Source organism: Neovison vison, chromosome X, assembly GCF_020171115.1.
Source record: "Neovison vison isolate M4711 chromosome X, ASM_NN_V1, whole genome shotgun sequence".
Lineage (NCBI taxonomy): Eukaryota > Metazoa > Chordata > Mammalia > Carnivora > Mustelidae > Neogale > Neogale vison.
Genome location: NC_058105.1, coordinates 25,887,483 through 25,899,864, shown reverse-complemented (window position 1 = coordinate 25,899,864; position 12,382 = coordinate 25,887,483). Strand labels below are relative to the sequence as shown.

General features: G+C 39.9%; 1 protein-coding gene across 1 annotated transcript in view; it reads right to left on the bottom strand.

Annotated features, from left to right (window-relative positions):
* Window positions 1–12,382, bottom strand: part of TENM1 (teneurin transmembrane protein 1) — a 792,472-nt gene that overhangs the window by 72,309 nt on the left and 707,781 nt on the right. Inside the window, exon 25 of the mRNA XM_044235713.1 lies at window positions 682–836. Within this exon, the coding sequence (XP_044091648.1) occupies window positions 682–836 (155 nt within the window). The remainder of the gene's footprint in view (window positions 1–681; window positions 837–12,382) is intronic.

Below are 12,382 nucleotides of genomic sequence, written 5' to 3'. Positions count from 1 at the left end.
ATGGACTCTGAAAAACAGTCTGAGGGGTTTGAAGTGGCGGGGGGGTGGGAGGTTGGGGGTACCAGGTGGTGGGTATTATAGAGGGCACAGCTTGCATGGAGCACTGGGTGTGGTGAAAAAAATAATGAATACTGTTTTTCTGAAAATAAATAAATTGGGGAAAAAAATCAGAATTTTCAACTCAGGTGAACGTTACACTGAATTTTCCTTTTTATTCTGTCAAAGAGCTTTCCTAAACAAATGTACACTAGATCTTAGAGGGAAAGTCGCCTCTGCTTAAGACTTTCAAATGCCCTAAAGAAAGCTGTTTACATACACATGAATAACAAGTCATGCTCACATATACATTACAAAAGATTTCTAAGGACTTCGGTCATCAGTGGTTTTTCGAATGTGAGTTACTGCATTATTTAAAAATAATAAAATTATATTTCTTGGAAAATACTTTACAAAAGACTGGCCTTACCCTCCAATTGATTCAACTTTGAATCACCTAGCACTACTCCCAAGTGAGTTTTTCTGCGGAGGCAAAAAGGTAACTTATAGAAAGAGAAACTTCTGCTATCTGGTGTTACAACAGATACACCAGGCTTCCTTTCTACCTAATTTCTGCATGAGAAAATTGTTATCCATTTCCATGATGCCAAATGGTGATAGCGCTTGAAAACCAACGGTGCCTACCTGAGTGATGTCCATTCCCGAGTCACAGCTCAATGGCTGTGTGGATGTCAGACCGTTTGAGCCGATTACAGTTGTGATCACCGCTTTCTCATCAATTCTCCGAATCATGGTCCCATCCACAAAGTAAATGAATCCATGCCTATCCACTGTGATGCCTGTTGGGAAAGAGCAAATGAGCATTAGTAATCTAGTGGGCCACATTTGCACCAAGATCCATATTTTGAAAGAAGCCACAGAAATGGAAAAGCATTTTAAAGACATATGGATTCAATTTTGCTCAGCACAGACAGGACAGTAATGGGAGAGGTTTGTTCGGACACACATTCACTTCTTTGTGTATTGAGAAGAAATGATAAAATGTAACACGTGGAAATAAAGGAAGGTCTAATCATTTTGGGTTGTCTAGCTTTATATTGCCACCCCCCTCCAATACTTGCCTAGCTCCACAAACAGAAAAAAAAATCCTCTTTAAGATAAATGGGAAAAGACAGAGGAGGCAGGGTACGTTACATTCCTTTTAGGCTGTAGATGCACAGGCCACCGCTTATTTTCATAGTTGCATTAGAAATAACTGACTTGGAAAGCATTAAAGTTATTGTCATCAATTCACACTCAGCTCACAGAGACTTTGTAATAATTCTGATAAACTGGACTGAGTTTTTTCCTCTGTGTTACCTATTCAGAGGAGTTTGGAGAGCAAAATTGTGGTGTCACAAAGGGAACGGTTAAACTTCTAGAAAAAAATGAAAGCCAATAAAATTCTCACAGTAGATTTTACACATTGTGTTAATTACAGCCTGGTGTTTTGGAAAATATATAATAGCAGTTAGAAGGCTTGGGTTCTAATACTGAATACATCATTTACAACTCCTGTGTGATTTTGAGTCATTCGTCTCTCTAAATTGTAGCCTCCTCTTCTGTAAAATATGGAAAAGATTATCTGCTTGTGATATTGTGATTTATAATAAGAAATATATATTTGGCCTTCGTCCCTGTTTTTAGCACAGAGCTGTTAAAACTCTGGAAATTTCCAAAGTGGCAGGAGAGATAAAGGTGTCTTTTGTTATGCTAATGAGATGATTTTTGGACTGAATCTAAAGATGGAGAACCATCCAGGAATAGAGGGGGTTGGAACTTTGAGTGCCGCCCCCAGACGTCTGTGAAGGGGAGAGGGGCTGGCAACTGAGTTCAGTCACCAATGGCTAATGATTTAATCAATCCCATCTATGTAATAAAGCTTCTACTAAAAACCCAAAAGGACAGGCTTTGGAGACCTTCCAGGTTGGCGAACACATGGAGATCTGTGGAGAGCAGCGCGCCTGGAGAAGGCAGGGAAACTCCATACCCCCTCTCACATACATTGTCCTATGCGGACCTTTCATCTGGATGTTCCTGACTTAGAGCCTTTTATGATAAACCAGTGATCTAGTAAGTAAAAGTTTCTCTGAGTTCTGTGAGCCCCTCTAGCTAAACCCAGAGAAGGAGTTATTGGAACCTCCAGTCTATAGCTGGTGGGCCAGAAGCACAGGTGTGTGGGGAGCAGTTTTGTGGGACTGAGCCCTTAACCTGTGGGATCTGACCTTTTCTCTGGGTCGATGGTGTTAGAATTGAGTGAAACTGTAGGGCACAGAGCTGGTATGGGAGAACTGTTTGCTGGTGGCGTGGGGGGAACCCTCACCCACGCCGGAAGTAAGTCTCAGAACACTGTTTACCTCCTTACCTAAGCTAAGGTGACCAACCGTCTTAGTTTGGGACTGAGGCAGCGTTCAGTTTTAAAACTGGGACAGTTCTGGACAAACTGGGATGAGTTGGTTACTCTTTGCCTAGGTTGTTATAAATATCATATGAAATAATACATTTTAAAGTGTCAGACGCATATAAAGAACATATGGCTCAACTCCTGCTTCCCTTGGTGCTTTTGATAGTGCTCTTGAAAATAACCACATGGCATTACTTTAAAAACTGGTCTACAATTTAGTCTTTTCCTACCTCACATTTACCCAGTGGACCTCGTGAAACACAGAATATATATTCAAGTTAGGAACATCTGTGATAACAAGCATGCCCTTTTGGAGTGTGTGCACATTCACATACAAAATCATCTCTGTGGTAAAGAGTGAATTCACCTAAAGACAGTTTGTAAACCCAATTTAATAGACTGCTTTTAGATGAACTAATTCGTTGGCAGGTTAATGTTAAGACTTGGCTTTATGGTATACTTTGATTAACTCTGATGTCTCATGACTTGACATGAGACTCACGTCTCATGAAGTATTAATCCTTAATATCTATAAAAGTTACAGATTCATTTTAACTTTCCCTGAATAGCTCTAAACTCGTCTATGTTTTGGAGGGCTCTCCAAGGAAACCAGCATGTCCAAACAAGGGGAAGTTCATGTTGATAAGTCTCTTTTTCATTTGCAGATACTGAAAGACAGTTAAGGAGGTTTTTAAAAAGACTTTTAAGATTGAGCAGGTCAAAGGATGGTGGCACACAAGCATTTCTTACATTCCCAGGACATCTGGGCTGAGGACGAACCAAGGGGCACCTCTGCTTTTTGTTTTGGCAAAATCGGTATCTCGAGTGCCTACTATTTAGTCTGCTTTGTGGCATGCGTATGATTAACTTCTATGACCTCTGTATTAAATATCAGCGAGTGCGAAAGTTAAAATTCGTCACAAGAGGATAGAGTGAAAGATCAAGTGTTTGAAATCATGAAGTATTTACCAAATACATACTGAATGTCACTGTGCCAAGTCCTGTGAAGATCAAAGGACAAAGAATCCAGATGCATAGAAACTGAGAGGAATATCCTGCAAGCATTGCTCTAAGGAGGAGGCAGTAAATTTAGAGCTTCCAATCCCTTGAAAATTGGAACAGAGTCACAAAAGGTATAGAGAAATAAATGTATTCCTTAAAAATTGGAACAGGTTCACAAAAGGTATAGAGAAATAAATGTATTGTTCTCAAAATGAGTGTTTGTGTGTGTGTGCGGGGGGGGGGCTCCTTCCTTCCACCTTTGTGTGGACACCAGGGAGGACAATTGTTCCCTTGACCACTGCATTCCTCATCTCCATCAGAGGGTGAAGTCTGTACCGATCCAGGGAGGATAATCCTGGACTTAACATGGTTTTTCCACTTTTAATTTTTGTTTACTTCTGAACACTGGGAACTGCTCTCTCTCTGTTCACGTCTGCTGAATTCCACAGATGAGGCTTATTAAATCCTCACTGTTGGCCTTCAGGGCTTATTTGGCTGACGGGTTGTAGGATATTCTCCTTTCATATATTTGTGTAGGAATTTCTTTGATCATGGTCCAAATTACAAGAGTCCGTTTTTTTCCTGAGACTCTTTAAATTTGATGGAGTTATGCTTGGAGTTGAAAAAGAAATAGTAGAAAGGTCTTTGAGGGGCTGTGTGATAGATGTTTTCTTAATGCATCCAGGTATGTTTTATATGTACATATTTTCATTTTCCTTCCCCAACCAACCAACCAATCAACCAACCAATATGCACACAAACAGAATCTTCAAACAGCTAGTTTTACAAACTCTTCACTGGTGAGGGTTGAGGGATACTTAGTTTTCACTAAGTTTAAAAACCAAACTGAAATTCCCAGGCAGGAAAAGAATTCTTTTTGCCGTTACTTGCGAGGGAGTGGTCTCCCCTCCCATAATGAGTATTGTTGTAGCCCAGGGAAGTCAATGATGCTATTACTGCTTGTTAGGCTGAGTGGGAGAAGGTGGCACATGCCCCGTGTATTTTAAGCTTTATCTTTCAGGGACGGGGATGTGAGTGATTTCAGTGCACATAAAGCCATCTGGGGCTAGTGAGATCTGCAGATGCAACTGACTTTCGTGTTTTGATATTGTCGTACCCAGATTTCCAAAATTTGGTACCTAATGCTGTGGGTGTAATTTGTTCCAATGGCCACATCCGTTGATGTGCTTGCTGACAGCATTTTCATTATCACTTAAAAACACAATGGAAGGCACAGTCTTTGGCTAAGATAGGAGTTAAATTGCATTGAGAAGACCACTTCCAGGGTTCAAAAAAATTTAACCAGTATTCGTTTTTAGAGCAAGCAAAAATATATAGATCTCTGATGTTGCCACAAGGTTAGGCAGTGGGTGGGGGGTGGGGGAAGGTAAGAAGAACACAGACAGCTTGAGTCCCCACACCACCCCACCTCCCGTAAGGAAAACACTGGGCTCAGACGCCCAGACAGCATGTTTAGCTTGGAGCACATTTTTACATTTGTGAGAAAATAAATAAATCCTTGTAAATTAGTGCATATAATGAAAGCACTGACAGACCATAACCTGACAGTGTGAATGGTGCTGTCTCCATTCATCAGCATTAAGCCCTAACAAGCTCTTTCTATGGAAGGACCTGCTCATAAATAAAGTGCATCTTGTAAAAAAATTATTCCCCACATCTTATGCAAAGTAGGGGACATTATATAATATCTGAACTGCAGGCTCTTTTCTCTGTGAAGCATAGCTCTGTATGAAACAGCTGCAAATTACAGGCGAAATTATTTGACTCCTTCCCTGTCTTATTATCCTCCAATGAATAAATACTATAATTCTGAAGAAGACAATTGCCTAAAGCTAGGGCGGCCTGGACAGTTACTAATAAATGTATCACTTGTTGGGGAAGAGGACACTGCTGATCGATACTGGAGCAGGCAGGGATTTCCTGACGTGAGGTCACTGTGAGTCCAGATGTGGAGGTTAATAGCCTAGAAACGGTGGTTCAAATCTTAAATTAGGTAACAGCGAAGATCAGAGTATTTGGTTGTGCAGAATGCCAATTTCAAATGTTGGCAGAAGGCATCTTTGTATTTAATTTATAAAAATTACAGCTGTTGAGGCCACCTACATTTTTATTATTTCTATATTAAAAAATGAACCTTCTTTCAGAATATAGGCTTTGGAAAGTAGTCATAAAATTCTCTCCATCTAGAGCCCTAGCAACCAGAAAACTGAAATACTGTTTTTTTTTCCCTGCCACAATGTGCTCTTTAATTTTATGATACAGAGATAAATGGTTAAAATAAACTTTCAGGAAATGTCCTAAGCGCAATATGGCATCGGCTCAATCTCCAACATTGAAAGTGCTGAATTGTGTAACTGACATTAGCTGTTGATCACAGAGAGCACTTTAAATCAGAAAGAGATTAAAATATTTTGCTTTGTTTATGTGCAATCCATTTCTCTGAAAATTGGTATCTTATGCTGGTCTATATGGAAATTCTCCGAGGGGCAAAAAAGTCCATTCTCCAACTGATCTGATTACTGTCCACTTAATTACCCACTGGGATCAGAAAGGGTCAAGTTACTTTTGCACAGTAAGCCTATTAAGTTCTCTTGCTAGGCGCCCCAAATGAAGCTTCTAGAACTTGGAGGAATTACAAATATCTGTGTGTCACTAGGGTTGGAAGGAGGCAGAGCTTAATGAACAGCTGAAGCGATTTCACTGTGTCCTTAACTATGAGAACAGGATTTCTTCAGTAAGAGACTCTAAAAAACTCACTATAATATTACATGACTAGTGAATGGTGTGCCTTATTCAATCTGATATTATTTAATACAAAAGTTACAGTATATTCTAAACAGTAAAGGTCAATTTCCAAAGAATTTAAATACAAATTAAAAATGATAAGCATTCAAATGAATATTCTACTGACTGGAAAGTCCTTTCTTTCACGGCTCAGAAGGTACTTTCTAAAGGGCTTCAGAGATATCATAAGGAACCATAGATGTTTGGGTCAGTTAACCAAGAATTCCAAGTGAAAGAAAGACTAGTTTTTAGCATTTGTCTTCTCTTCTTCTTCTGATCCTCTCAAAGCTTTAACCTTCAGGGCAAGGCACAGTAAATGAAGGGCTCTCCTATATCCATCAACCACTATTTTTCTAAAAGCTTGCTGGGGAAGCTCTCTCTCCTGATTCGTTATTAGATTTATTTTGTGTCTATTATATGTCAGGTACAGTGCTAGGCACTCGAAGTACAGCAGAGTAGTATAAAACAGAGCTCAGAATCTGGTGGGGGAGAGGAATCAATGGCAAGGCAATTACAGCACCTTGAGATAAGCAAGAGTTTAGAGCAAGTCCAGGAAGCCGTCGGAGTAACCTTGGGGAATGGGCCGGGGAAATGAAGGTCACAAGTGATTTCTTGGAGTAAGTGACACATAAGCAAAATCTGAATGGCCATGTTGAATTACTGTTGAGGCTAGTGTGAAATCCAGGTAAGTGCCACTGAAAACCTGTAAAGGCTGTCTAATAACATTTAATAATAACCATTTTCATTTGCTGGGACTACTATGCTATTCCAGGCATGGGGCTGGATTCTCTACATCCATTTCTCATTTAATCCTCATAGCAGCTTTGTGGAGTAGGTATTATTGTCATTTTTCAGATGTGGAAATAGAAGTTCAGAGGTTGAGTGAATAACTCCAGGTTACCTACCTAGAAAATTCTAGATTTAGCTCGTTTGTCTGAGTTCAATGCCCATTCTCTTAATCCCTCTTCCATGAAGCCTAAATGGGGCAATCTATCACTTTACCACAGGAGTGGTGTATAGACTGGTTTCAGAGGCTTCAAAAAACTCCATGAAATTATCTGCAAAGTATTTTGTGTATGGGGAGATGGTCCATTGCTTTTGTTAAATTGTCAGAGCAACTAATGACCCTTCTCAAAAGATGGTTAAGAGTTCTTATATTCCTGTGGATCTCTTGGACCTCTTCAGAATTATCCTTCAAAGATATTCGGTGGCTTCACCCCCCACAAAGCTGGTGAATTTTGAGGCAGTACTCAGAATTTCCATGCGATGGGGATTTTGGTTACTTGACTATTACAGTATGACCTACCACATAAAAAGTAGTCCCTAGAAACAAGGGTTACAGACTCCTATGTTTTCAGGGGTCAGGCAGGTGACATAAATTTGTAAGTTGGTGCCAGCTGTTAGATTATATAGGTTCTAGGGAAAACTGAGGTTCACAAAAGAGCACATGCCACATAAATGCATTCAATTTTTTTTCTTAAATAAATAGAGTATGGGCCAAACGAATTATATTTTTGAACTGGATTTATTCCTCGAGTTGCCGATTTATGATGCTTGCTAGAGGATAATCAGGAGGAATATAATGTCAGTGAAAAGGCTGCTGTGGGCAGAGAAGATCCATGAACTTGGAGTGAATCTAATAACCAGTATAGCACAGCTGTTAAAAGTTATGTCTTGCTACAGAGATGTCCCATATATCCCCTGCCCCCAGAGATGCATAACCTCCCCCGCTATCAACATCCCCCACCAGAGTGGTACATTTGTTACAACTGATGAACCTACATTGACACATCATTATTACCCCAAAGTCCCCAGTTTACATTAGAGTTCACTCTTAGTGTTGGACATTGTATGGGTCTGGACAAATGTATACTGTCATGTATCTACCATTAGAGTAACATACAGAGTAGTTTCAATGTGTGAAGATTCTGCTCAGTTTTTCTATGAGCCTAAAATTGCTCTAAAAACTAAAGTCTATTAAAAATTATGTCTGGTACTAGCATTGTAAAACCAAAAATAATCAAATGTATTTGTGATTTTCATCACTGGAAAATGAAATAATCTGGATGGCTGACAATACAATACTTGCTAAGAATGCAGCCTCTTTTGTCCCCACCATGATCAAAGCTCAAAATTTGTGACAAATTCACCAAATTCAGTCAAATCAAACCAGAAAAGGAGGTGTCCCAGGTGAACTCAACTGTGTTTTTGGTCTGCCACCTTTCTCTTCCCTGTCCTTCCTTCAGAAAACCCTCCCGCTTTAGTATGGCAGAGACAATGTTATGTATTCAGGTCACCCTATTTTTATTTCTGAGAATAGAGCTAGGTTACTTTTCCCAACTTCCTCTGTAGTTAGGTGTGGGCAGAAGTGATGTATGCTACTTCTAGGCTTGGCCCCTAACAAAACCTCTGTTGAGCTCTTCCATGGATCACCCTCTTCCCACGCAGGCTACCCAGATACAGAGGGATTGAGTTACTAGCCAGAAGGAGCTTGGTTCCCTGAATTACCACTTGAGGTAGAGGTTTCTCTCACCTCCCGAGGGCAACCCATTTGCCCTATGATGTGAGCAAGAAAAAATGTACTGTTTTTGTTAAGCCACTGAGAGTGCATGTTGTTTTCTTTTTCCTTTTTTCCCCCCATTTCCATATAGTTAGCTTGGCCTGACTATTACATTTACCAACTGAAATCCTATTCACCACTTAGGGCTTCTACAAGACGTTTCTTTTCCAGAATGCCTTACGTACAAACTCCAGTTCATTCTGGTCCCTCTGCTTTCTAACCTACAGAAGCTGGTTTCTATTTTGGGGGGATTTTTAAAATGTGAACTCTCCAATCATGCTCTGTCCAGGCAATAACTCCTTGAGGGCAAAAACTGGATTTTACTATGCTTTACTTTTATATCTCATCAAATCCAGTAGACCCGGGCACCAGATGTTCAATAAAACTTGTTGAATTATAGACTTCATTGTCACACGTTTACAGATTTCCCTCAACTTATGATAAGGTTACGTCCTGATAAACTCATTGTAAGTTGAAAATATCATTAAGTCTGAAATCATTTAATACACCTTATCTATTGAACATCGTAGCTTAATGTAGCCTATCTTAAATGTGCTCAGAATAATTATGTTAGCCTACCGTTGGGCAAAACCTTCTAACACAAAGCCTATTTTATCATAAGTGTTGAATATCTCCTATAATTTATCAAATACTGTGTGGAAAGTGAAAAATAGAATGGTTGTGTTTTGCTCGTGATCGTGTGGCCGGGAGGTGCGGCTGGCTGCCTCCTGAGATATTGTACTGCATCTTGATAGCCTGGGAAAATATAAAAATTCAAAGTATGATTTCTACTGAATGTGTATGGCTTCTGCACCACAGTGAAGTCAAAACACTGTAACTTGGGGACTGTCTGTACGTTGAAACACACCTAACCTAAATCAAGTAAAGCCTGCCATGAGGTCAAGAGCTGCAAGTGAATTTCCCTAACAGTGAGTTTAGAAAGGAGGGAATGATACCTTCTCTCTCTAAAGACCTGTAAGAGGAGTACCATCCCCTATCAATAAGTGATGATTAGAGTACTGGTAGGGGAAGTGGTTGCATTGACCAACCAAAATAGAATAAGAACCATGGATCTAATGATCTGCAAACTAATTTGATCCATGTAGCTAGCCACAGTGAACAGATCAGACTCCCCCAAATCCACTTTGCTCTGTTAAGAGCTCTGTGTTATTATCTTGTGATGTCTTCCAATCTTACCATCTCAGGAATACTAAGGAAGCAGAAATACCTCAAGATTTTGCCTTAATGCGCTTCACTTCTTTGCTTTCACATAAGGAAAAGCAGAGAGAATGCTGGCTCCAGGGTCACATCAGGGGATCTGGGTTTCAGGCTGATTTCTGTTATAGATCCGCTGTGGGACTTTGAGGAAGGCATTTAACTACTCAGACACTAAACTACTCAGCGTCTTGATTTCCTAATCCAGATCCAACTACTATAAAGGGTAAAATGGCGTGAAGCTCACAAGAGCCAATGAAATGGAAGCACATTGAAAAGGATGAAGTGGTGTTAAGTGGTGTCCCAATTGCTCAGTCATTGCTATAATTTTTTCTGGAAGTGACTTGTCTAAGCCTAGAATCATGGACAAACATTTCCACATGGGCCCTGATTGGACATTTTAGGCTTTTCCATGTTGGACGGACATAGTATACAATTGAAGTCCATGAGGCATCATGTAACCTTTGTCAGTAGCAGAGTTGCCCTATGTTAGATTCACCATAGACGAGGTAGTGGTTGAAAACAATTTTGTTAGCTTAGGGGAAATACTGCAATTGAGCGGTTGGTATAAAAACCTTCAAGCTTTTATGAGATGGCTAAAGTTTCCATCCAGAGAACCAAATAAATGAAGTTCCATGCTATGCAGTTGGCTCAGAGAGATCCTGGGCCAGAGGTGGTGGTGGTGTCTCAATATTTACAGTAATTTAACATTACCAGATACTAGAAATGGTATGAATTATTTCTCCTTGTTTTAAAGAGGAAGGTGTGTGTGTATGTGTGTGTGTGTGTGTGTAAGATATACTGGGATAAATAGATGGTTCTAGTTCAAGCTGAAACACACATCTCTTATTTTTGTGCTAGAATTCTTGCTTAAAAGATGCCTGCGGGCTGAGATTTAAGGGGACTCAGTACATATGGGCTAAGATTAATGAGGTTTACCAAATGCAAGCTGAATACTTTATATTCCCTCCCCCTCTTAAAAAATTCTTCAAACATCAAGCAACCATATCTGGGACACTACTAAGATACATTTTGAGGAAATGCCTCTGTCATGCTAAGGAAACAAACTGCCTCGCAAGAACATTATGTGAACAATTAGCCTGAGGAGGGAAAGTTCATTTATTGCCCATGGACCAGCAAAAACTAATTGCAGTTGTTACACTCTAGGGAAAAATGAGTCTCTCTCAAGGTATGTGAATGACCAAGAGGTTCTAATAAAAAAGCAAACTAAGTAGAATACCTTGGCCTGAATACTCAATAAAAGCGGAATATGAGGAATTAAGCCTGACAGTGCTTGCTATTCACAAAATTGGGCTAACTCAAGAAGAATTAAAATTTCTGTAGGATAATTATTTGCATGTAGTGCCCATTCAAAAACAACACAGAAGGCCCATTTAAAATTCTTCCAACATCTGTACATCTTGACTAATGAAGCTGACACTGGAAGAGAAGTTCACAAAGTCAGAAGTGGTAAACAGTCATTGGCAAAAGGTAAGGCAAGGTAACAAATACTGCATGAATATAATTTTTAAACCTCTTAAATGGGAGATTAAGAGACATTTAGGAGGGCTGATTTGGGCTCAATCAGTTTTCGATTACAACACGCACATACAAATATGACAGCTGAGTAAAAGAAAAAAAATAGTCAAAGCACTTTGCCTGAGGAGACAAACAACACTTTTTTTCCCCCACATCCTCATGTACAGGTTTGACAATCTGTAGGCATAAGGTTTTCTTAAAAGAATTGAAAACTACTGGGGTGCCTTGTTCATGGGGGGTGGTGATTTCCCTTCCCTTGTCTTGGCTGAGATTGGGGTCTCCATGGCCATCCCCATCTCTTTTCTTGAAATTCAACCACCCAGACATGTTCATGGGAGAGATGGAAGGAGGCGGAAGAGTTTGGGGCTAGAAGCTGGGTGACCTGGTTGAGACTGACTGATTTTCAAAACTTTCCACAATCTTCCAGTGCTCAGGTATCTGCCTTTGTCTACGGGTGGGACTAAAAGCTGAGCTGCCCACGTCAGGGAATTACTGTAAAGATCAAATAAAATAATATCTCTTCTTGATGAATCACACACCTGTACCCCTGAAACAAACAATATATGTTAATAAAAAAAAGCTTAAAAAAATCTACTCTGTCTGTGAAATCTTTCTGAAAGGTTAACACAAGTGATGTTCATATTTATGATTTTGATTAATTTTTAGCCTTCTGGAATCATGCTGGTGGTTATCCGCTATGTGAGTACCTGCTTCAGCATGGATTGACTTAGAGATCAGGAACCTGATGTGGAATTCTGTCAGCATCTCCGCCATGCTGACAATGATGGTGAGTCTGTACAGGGTCCTGTTTCACTTTTCCA